Source organism: Mustelus asterias, chromosome 6, assembly GCF_964213995.1.
Source record: "Mustelus asterias chromosome 6, sMusAst1.hap1.1, whole genome shotgun sequence".
NCBI classification, from domain to species: domain Eukaryota; kingdom Metazoa; phylum Chordata; class Chondrichthyes; order Carcharhiniformes; family Triakidae; genus Mustelus; species Mustelus asterias.
The window spans coordinates 1,566,716-1,580,563 of NC_135806.1; the positions used below are offsets into that span (position 1 = coordinate 1,566,716).

The 13,848-nt window shown below is 41.1% G+C and overlaps 1 protein-coding gene across 1 annotated transcript in view; it reads right to left on the minus strand.

Annotated features, from left to right (window-relative positions):
* The window catches only part of cntln (centlein, centrosomal protein), a 420,736-nt gene that overhangs the window by 388,684 nt on the left and 18,204 nt on the right, over positions 1 to 13,848 (minus strand). Inside the window, exons 2-3 of the mRNA XM_078215313.1 lie at positions 9,605 to 9,698; positions 2,609 to 2,697 (exon numbers count right to left, since the gene is read on the minus strand). Of these exons, the coding sequence (XP_078071439.1) occupies positions 2,609 to 2,697; positions 9,605 to 9,685 (170 nt within the window). The 5' untranslated portion in view covers positions 9,686 to 9,698. The remainder of the gene's footprint in view (positions 1 to 2,608; positions 2,698 to 9,604; positions 9,699 to 13,848) is intronic.

A 13,848-nucleotide genomic window follows, 5' to 3' on the forward strand; every position in this document is an offset into this window, starting at 1 on the left:
GTTTTCCATCTTGCACTCATCAGGACAATTCGCAAGAATGCCAAATGTAAAGGGAACAACAATTTATACTGTAGAGAAGAGAGTACTGATTGGATGGCAAATGGACTCTGATTGGTAGAAGTATTGCCATGGAGAATGCGCCAGTTGATGGTGAAGACAGTTAATTGCCAAACAATTCTTTACAATTCACACTCCTCACTTATACATTGTAAATTGTGGTCAGGCTTTCGGGAGTCAGGAGGCAAGTTACTGATCATAGGATTCCTCGCCTTTAACCTAGCCCCAGTTTTATATGGCTAGTCCAGTTCAGTTTCTGATCAATGGTAACCCCCCAGGATGTTGATCGCGGGGGATTCAGTGATTGTAACGCCATTGAATGTTAAGGGGCGATGGTCAGATCCTCTCTTGTTGGTGATAGTCATTGCTTGGCATTTGTGTGGCATGAATATTACTTTTCATTTGTCAGCCCAAGCCTGGATGTTGTCCACGCTTTGCTGCATACAAATATGTACTGTTTCAGTATCTGAGTCGTCGCGAATGGTGCTGAATATTATACAATCATTCGTGAATATCTCCACTTCTGACCACATGATGGAAGGAAGGTAATTGATGAAGCAGCTGAAGATGGTAATGCCTTCTGTACTACCAAAGGACTGATCTCAGATTTACCAAGATCGAACACAAAAAGGGTGGACAGGAGAGCGTTGGAGTAAAGTTTAGAGGTAACAAAGACACGGATGAAGATTTCAGCAGCAGATGAGCTGAGGTAGGGGCAGTTTTAGTGGATGGGAGTAGGCAGCCTTGGTGATGGCATAAATAATGTGGCCGAAAGTCATTTTGTCATCAAATATGACACCAAGGTTACAAACAGACTGGCAGCATCTGTGGAAAGAGAAACAGTTAATGTTTTGAGTCGAATATGACTCTACCTCAGAACTCCAGTATAATCTGACAATATAGAGAGAGTGGGAGTGTAGCAGGAGGTGGTGGTGAGGTATAGGCAGGAGTTGTTATTATATCTGTGGAAACTGACTGGTTTTCAGAGATGATGCCGAGGGGAGGAGACCAACGATAGATCCGTATGAGAATGTGAAGAGAAGACATGGCAGGTGATTCACTGAGTCAATTAGATAGCTAGGAATGGGACCAGACAAGTAGATTGTCACCCAGCTGGACACTTGTGGAGAGGCACTGGAGGAAGATGCAGACAAATCAAGAAGCATGCGGAGGGATGAGTGCCCCAGTCACATAGGGCATCTTTTGCAATGGTGAGAAGAGCCATTTCAATATTTTGGCAGGACAGGAAGCGTGATTAGAAGACAGTTGTTTGGGAGTACAGAACTTTGCTATTGCTGAAAAAGGTACATGCTACTATACTGCACTCTTCAAAACTCTGTTTGAATTATTCTAATCAATGAAATAAGAGACAATACTGTTGAAGCTTTTCATCTTGCAGTCAACATGACAGCAACATTAACCAACAGTAAAGGGGACAACAATTTATACTGCATGAGAAGAGTGCACTGATTGGTTGGCAAGTACTCCAACTGATAGAGTTGTTGCCATGGAGAATGTAGCAGAGAACAGTTAACTGTCCAGTTTTCTTCAAATGCAAACCAGGCAGGTCGATTCTGATTCATTAAGGCATTGCCATGGGGAATTAACCAAGGAAGGGCTGAAACTTAAGTTCTAGTTTAGTTGGATAAGGCGCAGTGTGTGGACATGTTCTTTCTGTCTACGTGGGACAGGGTGCTGTGTGAGTGTTTCTGTGGCTTCTAACACATGCAAATGAGCCACACTGCGATTCCAATTGATCATTTTAAATTGGTTTTCAGTGTACACATCCAATCTAGGTCCACTTGCCAACCAATCAGCCCTCTTCTTATGCAGTATAAATTGTTGTTCCTTTTATTGTTAGTTTACCATGCAAGCTGTTCCAATAAGTGCAAGATGAAAAGCTTCATTAGTATGGTCTCCTTCCAGTGATCAGAAAAATTCTGACACAGAGTTCCAGAAAGAGTATGAATTTGGGAGGTGCCAAGACATTCAAAGAACTAGGATAGAAAATAAAGGTGAGAGATAAAGCAGTAGTTTGCAAAGATGGAGAGGCAAGTGTTTGCTTTTTTTGAGGAAACGGGTAATGATGACAGATTTGAAGGAGAGGGGGACAGAATTCGAGGAAAAAAAACATTAATAATGCAACAGATGTGGGAACCAGGAAGAGATCTTGGAGAGGTGGGCAGGGATTGGAAATATGGTTGAGAAGCAGGAAGTTGGTCAAATGGACAAGATGAGCTCCGAGAGGTCACAAGTGGAGACAGGAGATAAACGAGAGAAGGATACGAGTTCAGGGCTAGGGCAGGAGTGAGCATTATAGAAAGTTAGACCTGGGCAAGGTGACGGGAGAGAAGTGCCTGAATCAGCCAATCAAGCACAGTAACAAAGAAATCTAGGGCTTCTCACATCTCTTGTCAGTGGGCGAAGACGACACGTTATTTTTTTATGGCATATAATCAATTATACTTAAAGATAAGGACAAAATCATGGTATTTTGAATCACGCTGCAGACTATGATAAAATTTCAACAACAAAACTGAACTTCACTCACCTCTCTAGAACCAAGCTGATGGCCTGTGAGAGATCAGGGTTTGCTACCTGTAGACGCTTCCACAATGACCACACAAATTCTTTGTCAGCCTGCACAGAAATTGTATGAATTAGTATCGTCACAAGCACTTACAAAAATATTCTTTTTTTAAAAATGCAACACAGTTCCAAGAGTGGCTCAATTAAGTTGTGTCACATGATGAGTTCCTGATTTCAATCTATCCAGTGACTGACATTATTTAAAAATCAAAGGACTGGGAAAGGGTAAACACAAAGGTACCATCCAATACCAATGAGAAGTTGGCATAGCTGTAGAGGTAACACATGGACAGTATTGTATTTGAGCTGCTCTCTCATTCATAGAAAAGCTAGATGGTTCTGAGGTGGCCCCATGTCACCCAAGGCATTCACACTGCATCCTGTCTGTTGGTAAAAGGGAGTCAAACCTCAGCCACTTGGCAGCAGAATTCCAGTTAAAATCAAATATAAAACAGAATATGCTGGAAACACAGCAGGTCAGTCAGCATCTGTGAAGAAAAGAAAGGGAAAAGATTGACTTGCCTTCGGGGGAGTGAAGATTCCTGGGGTGAGAGAGGTGTAGTAAGAGAGATTGAGTAGAATGGGCCTATATTCTCTGAAGTTTTGATCACAGTGAAACAGACAAGATTCTGTGAGGGCTTAACAAAGTAAATGTTGAGGGGCTGTTTCCCCAGCCACCAAATCCAGTACCGGTCATAGTCTCAGGATAAAATGGTCGGCCATTTAGGACGGAGATGAAGACAAATTTCTTCACTTGGTGGATTTTTGAATCTTTAGAGTGTCCTACCCTAAAGGGCTCTGGATGTTGCGTATATTCAAAGTTTTTTATTTATCAGTGTCACAAGTAGGCTTACATTAACACTGCAATGAAGTTACCGTGAAAATTCCCTAGTCACCACACTCTGGTGCCTGTTCGGGTATACTGAGGCTGAGTTTAGCATGGCCAATCCACCTAACCTGCACATCTTTCAGACTGTAGGAGGAAACCGGAGCACTCAGAGGAAACCCACGCAGACATTGAGAGAATGTGCAGATTTCGCACAGTGACCCAAGCCGGGAATCAAATCTGGGTCCCTGGGACTGTGTGTCACTGTGCCACCCCAAGTTAATTCAAGTTCATGTCGATAGATTGTTAGGCCCCCACCGGAATCAAGTAGTAGAGAGGGAAATAGAATGGAGTTAGAAGTTCAGCCATGACAGTAAGAAATGACAACAGTCAGATTTAATAACATGTACCATTTTACAAAACAAATATTTATGGCATGATTTCTTCATGGCAAAAAACAATTTAACTTTAGAAAGAAAACGTGTATTTGGAATACATTAATGAAATCCATCTAAACCACTGGAATAGAGATTAGAGGGATAGTGTCCTCCACATTATGCCACCATTGAAAACAAACATCAGTTATTTTTTAAATCCTGTGGGTAGTTTGAAATATTTTTTTCCAAACAGTCTAACCAGTTACATTTAACAAATGTTTGACTGCTGCATCAAGATCCTAAGGACAAAGTTATTGAACTACAGAGGCTGTACTCTGGATAGTGTTAGCTCTGTATTCCAGAGTAAAATAAAGGAATGTTTAGAATGCGCATATCTGCATTGAATAAGCATAATGGCTAAATGAAGAATGTTGCACAGGAAACAACTGAACATAACATTTATAAGACATCAATGGGAGTGGCCTTACAAGTTAAAAGAAATTACACCTGAATGAGCATACAGGTCATCTCCCCACACGTAACAAATTAAAACCATTCTTCATGTGGTATGCTGCTTAAAATGCCGATAACTACTGGGTCAAAGTACATATGCTTTAGTACAAGTATGAAGGCTGATATAGTGTGAGACGAGTAGAAGTAACAGGATACAAAGACTTTCTTTCAGTGAGTGAAATGAAGAAAAATGGAACCAACTGTGCAATTCATGAAATCTGCATCTCCTCTCCAAAAATAATAGTATGCAATGTTTTTAAAAAAAACATTGCAGGTGGAGAGTGGTGGCCCCATGTTATGCATGGCTAAATGCATCATGTCCACTGGTAAAAGGGTATCAAACCTCAGCAACACAATCCCAGTTTAAAACAAATATAAAATAGATGTACAAAAACGCAGCAGGTCAGTTAACATCTGTGAACAGAAGAGCCAAGAGTGTAAAACCCTTGTTATGAAGATTATTTTAAATTCATTTTACAGGACATGAGCATCACTGACTGGGCCAGCACTTATTGCCTGACCCTAACCGCTCTCCATTTGAGAGAGCATTTGAGAGTCAACCATATTGCTGTGGATCTGCTGCCACCAGACAAGCTTAGCAGATTTCCTTCCCTAAAAGGACATTAGTGAACACAACGTCACTTCAAATATGCGTAGTATGATGTCTTAAAAAAGGTTTATGTACTCAGTGACCAAAATAATTTACTCTAATTTAAAAAATTCATTCCATAAATGCACATTTATAAACAAACAGTTGGCAGCAATACAACCTGGGGTTCAGCTGTAACCATTCAATCTTCATTCTTATCATATATAACTTTTACAGTTTAGGTTTTTGCCCCAACACTTTTCAGCTACATTCACAGCAATAAGACAGTTCCCAGTAGCAGAGATAGTATTCCATGATTTGGAAGTGATATCTTTGTGCACAGTGAATGCAAAAGCATGACACAAGACTAATAATTTCACTTCAATTACAGTATGACACACAAAGAGCATCATACTCTCATTCCCTGGCCAATATTTATCCATGATGTGGAGATGCCGGCGTTGGACTGGGGTAAACACAGTAAGAAGTTTAACAACACCAGGTTAAAGTCCAACAGGTTTATTTGGTAGCAAAAGCCACACAAGCTTTCGGAGCTGCAAGCCCCTTCTTCAGGTGAGTGGGAATTCTGTTCACAAACAGGGCATATAAAGACACAGACTCAATTTACATGAATAATGGTTGGAATGCGAATACTTACAGCTAATCAAGTCTTTAAGAAACAAAACAACGTGAGTGGAGAGAGCATCAAGACAGGCTAAAAAGATGTGTATTGTCTCCAGACAAGACAGTCAGTGAAACTCTGCAGGTCCAGGCAAGCTGTGGGCCTGGACCTGCAGAGTTTCACTGGCTGTCTTGTCTGGAGACAATACACATCTTTTTAGCCTGTCTTGATGCTCTCTCCACTCACGTTGTTTGTATCTTAAAGACTTGATTAGCTGTGAGTATTCACATTCCAACCATTATTCATGTAAATTGAGTCTGTGTCTTTATATGCCCTGTTTGTGAACAGAATTCCCATTCACCTGAAGAAGGGGCTTGGAGCTCCGAAAGCTTGTGTGGCTTTTGCTACTAAATAAACCTGTTGGACTTTAACCTGGTGTCGTTAAACTTCTTACAATATTTATCCCTCAATCAACAACACAAACAAATAATCTTGTTATCACCACATTGCCGTTTGTGGGAGATGCTGTACACAAATCTGCTGCAATTTTTCAGACGTTACAAACAGGGACTGCACTTCAAAAAGTGTGTCATTGGCTGTAAAGCACTTTGGGACATACTGAGGTGGTAAAGAGTGCTGTAAAAATGCAAGTCTTTCGGTTTTACTCCAAAGGATGGCGAATACAGTAACACCAGATACTATATTCAAGCTATAATAAAATATATTTACAAGTAAAAGACAGATAAAGAAAGTTACTGACAGCATTTTCTTTAGGGCATATTTCTCATACAGACCAATATCAGCTAATGTTTTGGATTAAACAGTCTTTTATAATAAATTTGGGGTGATGTCTTTACATGCGTGAAGTAATATCCCTTCACACCAGATGGAATCTAAATATCTGAGTGAGAATCTGAAAAAATCTAAACTTATTATTAAACTAAAGATGCTTGGGAAAGGGTACAACTTGCTGGGCAAACAGCCTTCAAATAAAGTGCTCTTCATTCAAACAAATTCAAAGACAATATGGCATCTTGTGTACATAACCATGTGACAAATTTCTGTATTAAATCAGTCAAGCTTTGCTCCTGCATTATGCTTGCCAAGGTATAATCAGCTTAATACCCGAGGCAAAACTTCAAATTTTGGCCACTCAACTAAAAGCTAAATACTGCAGATGCTGGAAATCGGAAATAAAAACAATGAACATGTTTAGCAGCATCTGTGGAGAGTGTGTTTCTGGTCTGTAGGACTCTTAATTCATCAAAGTTTTACCCTCGTCAGCTCTGAAGAGTCAAATCAACTCAAACCATTAACTCTGTTTCTCTCTCCACAGATGCTGCCAGGCCGGCTTTGTTTTTATTTCAAACTTTGGCCAATCTATATATAAAAGCAGGTACACACAGCCAGGCTCAAGTCTTCCCATTGTATGTTCATTTTCAAAGACTGTTCTTTTTATTCAAAAATACTCTTTTCGACAGTAATGATCTATTCAAGGGCAGGTGTACTGCTCACTTCTTCACATCTTACACTATTGCATTTTCCTTTAAATTGCTCATAGGAATCTACCATTTTCAAATTTAAGTTATGTAACAACATTCTCTTTCTCCCTCTCAGTTGAGATCCCGCTATTCTTCCTTCAATCACCATCTCCAGCAATTCTCATACCTCAGAATATGGTCAATCCACCTCATTGACTTTTCTTGCTGATATTTATTAATGATCTTTCCTCCTACTTCATTGCTCTTATGTTATTTCTAATTGACCACGCAATCCTTCTCCGGAACCACATTTCACAACTTCCAAGTCTTCAGATGTCTACCTTTCTCAAGATCCACATTTCAGCTCCATAAACAAGACATTCCAAGTCACAGTCTTAAAAATTATTTTCTTATAATCTCTAGTTGTTCCCATGCTGAGTTAACACTTTACATTTGAAGAATGCATTCTTTGTCATTGCTAATCTAGCTATGTGGAGTTTGCACATTCTCTCCGTGTCCGCATGGGTTTCCTCTGGGTGCTCCAGTTTCCTCCCACAGTCCAGAGATGTGCAGCTTAGGTAGACTGGCCATGCTAATTGCCCCTTAGTGTTCCCAGATGTTTAGGTGAGGGGGATTCGTGGCGTAAATATGTGGGTTACAAGATCTGTGGATCCTGTGGGCCCGGGTAAGATGCATTGTCGAAGAGTTGGTGCAGATTCGATGGCCTCCTTCTGCACTGTAGGGATTCTATGATTCTATAAGCTCGTTCTGGCAATGACAAGTGTTGTGCATTTATGGTACTTCTCATGTTTCCTCACTAGCAGCCTTGCAGTGGAGCAGGGGCACTTTAAGAGACCAATCACATGATGTTGACCATTTGCATGGGCAAATAGGCAGTGTAATATAGCATCCTGTAGTGATAACATCTTCGGAATAAAGCTCTTGGCTTGTTGGAACCTCCAAGGCCTGCAGACGGAATTTTAAAACCACCGCATAAAAACTGCCGACAAATGGGCTGGCAGAAAGCTTTGTACAGATGAAGAAACATTCGTTGAAGGTAGCTGAAGAAAAATGTTCATTGTCTAAACGCAGGACAATTGGCTCAAGCTAATTTCTCCTCACATACAGGAATACTACGTACTCAAAAGCCCAAGTTTCTCCGACATTGCTAATGATTAGATGTCAACTACGCACAACATTTGATTTGCTTAAACCACCCAAGACAAAAGAAATTGTTGAGAAAAAGCAGCAGTATCACTTCATACCACAGGAGAAGATGATGAAACCTTGTTTTTTTCACCAGGGTCAAGATGTTCTGGCAAAGAACTATACCACAATTGAAAAGTGGATACCTGCCACTATCTTCGCACAGACAGGACCGAGCTCCTACACCGTACAAACCTGAGAAGATGTCATGTGAAGCAGACATGCGGATCAACTTTTGGTGACAGGAACCAATCTTCCAGAGACAGAACTGACAGAGTCCAAATCAAGGTGTGCCAAGAGACGACCTGGACCTTCCCGCGAGCCTGACACCAACTGAACCAATTGGGGAAGACAGTACCTCAGTTGAGAAGCAGACACCAAGTCAACCTCTGAACCTGTAGTGTAGTGTTAACATCTATGTAGTGTTAACATCTTCTGAATAAAGCTCATTTGTTTGAAACTTCGAGGCCTGCAAGCTTAATTTTAAAACAACCACAATCATTTTCGGACAAGATTCTTCCCAAGTCCTTACATTACGATATCTGTTCCAACTGTTGACCATTTATCTCAAGCTCCATTTTCTCACCATTATTATGTCATCCTTGATCTGGGTTTCAGACAAAGCTCAGCATAAACATCGTGGGCCAAAGGGCCTGTTCTGTGCTGTACTGTTCAATGTTCTATCCGATCTTTAGAAGTTACATTTTTTTTTAAACTTTAATTTTAATTCTATAAGCTTTCAGCATTTCTATCCATGTCTGCAAACCTTTTGCTGTGCTTGCTGCAAGGGCCTGGGTTGCTTGCTTAACTCACTGCCTTCACCAATTGACCTCCAACTTTGACATCTTTCTGGATTTCATCTAAGGCTTCCTCTGCCATGGCATGTTGAAGAGCAATAGTTTGTATGCACTGTGATATAAAACATACAATAGAGCAATAATCCCAATTCAACACAGGACAATAACTGCTCAGCACAGTACCTGACAAAATCTCTTCATTAAATATTCAGGATTAGCAGGATAAAACGATAAGCAAGACAATTATCAGAAACCAAACCAACAGCTTGCTTGGAATGCTTATTAAGTAAAGCAGTGCCACAGACAACAGAAGCTACACATTTGTTTAAATAATACAGAAAATTATTTCTTTTATTTTGGTTCTAATATTATTTATTTGTACTATTATTCTAACACAGAATTACAAAGCATACAACCAGGACAATCAAGCCCAAAGGTTCATGCTGGTGTTTGTGCTCCATTTGAGCTTAAAAACAACAGATCAGAAAATCTCCACCTCTACTGGACTACAGCTGATCAAATGTCCACACCATACCAGCAAACTCACCTGACACTGAGCAAGTTCTTCTAACAGCTTGCGCACTTGTTCCTCCAGCAGTAGCTGAGGGTCACACTGTGATGAAGCCATGTTAATGAAACACCTTTTTAGAAAGCACAGAAAGAAAAGTATGAATATCAAGTGGTGATGACGATGATTATTGCAATGAATCTGGTTACAGACTATTCACGGCACAGTGCTCAGTACAAAATACCATCTCAAGAAAGATAAATTGGCCTGGAAGAGTCAAGAAAATAATATACGGACAAAAGGGTTAAATTATGACACCTGGTTGCATTCAACTGAAAACGGAAGATGAAAATGTGCTCCAGGATGTTTAAAGTTGATCAAGCAACCTGACTTAAGAGTAGCAACTCGGTTATCAATGCTGGGGAAAGTGTGTGACAAGTGTTATTGCACCATAGACCTAACCGAGAAGCAGAAAAAAAGAGACATGTAAAATTTGAGCCCTTGAACATAAGAATATAAGAACTAGGAGCAGGAGTAGGTCATCTGGCCCCTCAAGCCTGTTCCGCCATTCAATAAGATCATGGCTAAAGTCCTTTACTGTTCAAAAATGTATCTATCTTTGTCTTAAAAACATTCAATGAGGTAGCCTCAACTGCTTCACTGGGCAGGGAATTCCACAGATTCACAACCCTTTGTGTGAAGAAGTTCCTCCTCAACTCAGTCTTCAATCTGCTCCCCCTTACTTTGAGGCTGTGCCCCCTAGTTCTAGTTTCACCTGTCAGTGGAAACAACCTCCCTGCTTCTATCCAATCTATTTCCTTCATAATTTTATTTGTTTCTATAAGATTCTCATTCTTCTAAATTCCAATGAGTATAGTCCCAGTCTACTTAGTCTCTCCTCATAAGCCAACCCTCTCAACTCCGGAATCAACCGAGTGAACCTCCTCTGCACCCCCTCCAGTGCCAATATATCCTTTCTCGAGTAAGGAGACCAAACTGTACACAGTACTCCAGGTGTGGCCTCACTAGCACCTTATACAGCTGCAACATAACCTCCCTGTTTTTAAACTCCATCCCTCTAAAAATGAAGGACAAAATTCCATTTGCCTTCTTAATTACCTGCTGCACCTGCAAACCAACTTTTTGCGATTCATGCACAAGGACACCCAGGTCCCTCTGCATACCAGCATGCTGCAATTTTTTACCATTTAAATAATGGTCCATTTTGATGTTATTCCTACCAAAATGGATGACCTCACATTTACCAACATTGTTCTCCATCTGCCAGATCCTTGTCCACTCACTTTATCTATATCCCTCTGAAGACTTTCAGTGATGAGCTTAGCAGAACTTTGTGAAGCTGTGCAAGATTGTGATCTGAAAATGAAACCAAAGCTAAAGTCAAGTCTCAACGATAGAATGATGCTTACCCCAAGAGGACAAACAAAACTGAGGGCCTGTTGCAATGGGAAGAGAGATGATCGGCAGTCCCAGATTGTGGACACTAAGCAAAATGCCTTCATCTCAGCTAAAACAAGTCAAAGCTTGGACCGGTAACCCTTCATGTACCAGAAGAGATTTGCAGTGTTTCACATTATACAAAGACATTTACTACTGAACAGATCCTGACAAACACTTTGCTCAGATCTAGCAAACTACATAATGATGCGAAGCTTCAAGTGGTACAGGAAGTAGTGATGAAAGAATGGCTGATGCTATTAAGGACACAGCTGTTGATCAAGGAGATTACTGGACATACAGAGGTGAAGTAATCGTCCAAAATGGCATCTCGTGCAAAGGAACTAGAGTAATTATCGCCAAAGAGATGAGAAAACATATCCTGAAGTACAACCATACAGTCATCAAGCAATTGAGTCCAGTATGAAGAAGGCAAGAGAAGTGTTCTGCTGGCCAAACATAAGTAATGAGAATAAAGACCACGTCATCCAGTGCGGTGTTTGTAAAGAACATCAAGTGAAGCAAGTTAAAGAACCACATGATTCATGACATCCCAGACAAACCATGGATAAAGCTTGGCGAAGGCCTCTTCACTCTCACTGGAAATCTCGTCACAACTGAATATTCAGACAGAGTTAGACCAGTTGACATCAATGACCAGTGAGATCATAGAACGGCTGAAAGCACACTTCAGTCGTCATGGCATTCCTGACATTATGATGAACGACAATGGCCATCAGGTCACAAGTGAAGAATTCAGGTGAGTGATTGGGAGATGCAGCACTATGTACCATCTCCTCAAATGGAAAGGCCGAGGCAGTGGTGAAAGCTGCCATTTAGATCAAAAAGTCAATCAGATCCAGCACAGATATGTAGAAGGTAGTCTTAAGAGTGGAGAAACACACACTGAAGGCATGAAAAGTAGCCCAGTCCAGCGACTAACGTCGTACTGCACACAAACTACTCTTCAAATAGCTAAAAACTACTGAAGTCAGAACAGGAGTGAGTGGTAAGTGCAAAGTGAAACAACAGAACGATAAATTCCACTTTGATAAAGCTGCCAAGAAAGAACAGAGAGTGGGTCAGGCTGCAAACACTCAACATGCTCCAAGTCAGCCCATGCAACAATCTGGGATCTATGCAGGGACATTGTCACCTTGATCATGAAACTGAGCAACCAGATCTATTATCACAACCACAAAAATCTACGTGCTGCCAGAGAACTTGCTCCTTCAGAGCAGGCAGCTGATGAGGCAGCTTCAATGTTGCCAAGTGAGCAAGGAATTGAACCACCATCAGTCCCAGCCATCAACTAGTCCCCAACAAATGCAACTCGTCAGCAGCAACAACAATCACAGCAACATTTCCCAGGGAGGCAACGTCACTCAGGAATGAGCAGGCACCAGACAAACATCCAACAACTCGCAACCATACCATGAGAAGACCTGAATGCTGGGTGTGTGCAGTGTGTCAGGACAGACAAAATTGGAACAAACTAGAAAGAATAGTTTTTTGTTCATGTGTCACTATTTTCTTTATAGACTGTGTATGTCGAGTAACTTGCAAATGACAGGGCATGCATTTTTTTTTTAAAGTGGGACGTTTGGGTAAATAGCTTTGTATGCTATAGCTTGCCATAAGCACGTGCTCTCCATGAGTTTACATAATAAAGGCTATGGTCATAGCCATTTTGCACATCATATGGAATATTACATGTCCAGTATTAAGGATGGAGCAGGCTCAAGGGAATGAATGAACGAACGGACAGCAACAAAGCTATGTTAGAGACCAATAATGAAGCATGTGGTATTTTATAACGTCTGTAATATATCCAAGTTGGCTGATGATACAGGTTAGGCAGGAAAATAAGCAGCAAGGACAAGCAGCAGCTGCAGTGGGATACAGACAGCATGGAGGTCATTCAGTCCATCAAGCCTGCACCAACTCTTCAACAGAGCATCTTACTCAGGTCCTATCGACAGAAACCCATGTATTTACTCCAGTAATCCCCCAAACCTACACATCTTGGGACACTAAGGGGCAATTCACCAAGGACAATCCACCCTAACCTGCACATCTTTGGAGTGTGGAAAGAAACCGGAGCACCCGGAGGGAACCTATGCAGACACAGGGAGAACGTGTAAACACCACACAGACAGTCACCCAAGGTTAGAATTGAACCCGAGTGCCTGGCACTGTGAGATAGCAGCACTAACCACTGTGCCACCGTGCTGCCCATGAGTGAGCAAGAACTTGGCAGATGAAATACAATGTGATGAGTGTAAAAGGTTATCCACTTTGGGGGGAAAACTAAAAAAGTTACATACTTCTGGAATGGTGAGGTGCTAGAAAATTTTTGCATTCAGATTAACCTTGTATATGAATAACAGAAGGTTCAGCAAAAATTAGGAAGGCAAATGATGTGTAGGTTTTGTTACAAAGGGACCAGATCAGAAGAATGAAGATGTCTTCCGACATTTATACTGGGCATTGGTGAGATCACACCTGGAACAGTTGGTGCTAATTGGTTTCCTTACTCAAGGAAAGACATTTGTCTTGCAGGGAAGACAACAAAAGGTCACGGGACCAGCTCCTGGAATGAGGGGATTGTCCTTTGAGGAGTGATATTGAGTAAGTTTGGCCTGTAGTTCCTCGGGTTTAGAGAAGAAAGAAAAGTGATCCCACTGAAACATGTAAAATTCTTAAGAGGCTTGACTGAGTAGATGCTGAGAATATGTTGGTCCCGGGGAATAGCACAGGCAGATGAAGTTGAGGTAGAAATTCAACTCTGATCTTAGTGAATGGCGAAGCAAACTTGGGGGTCA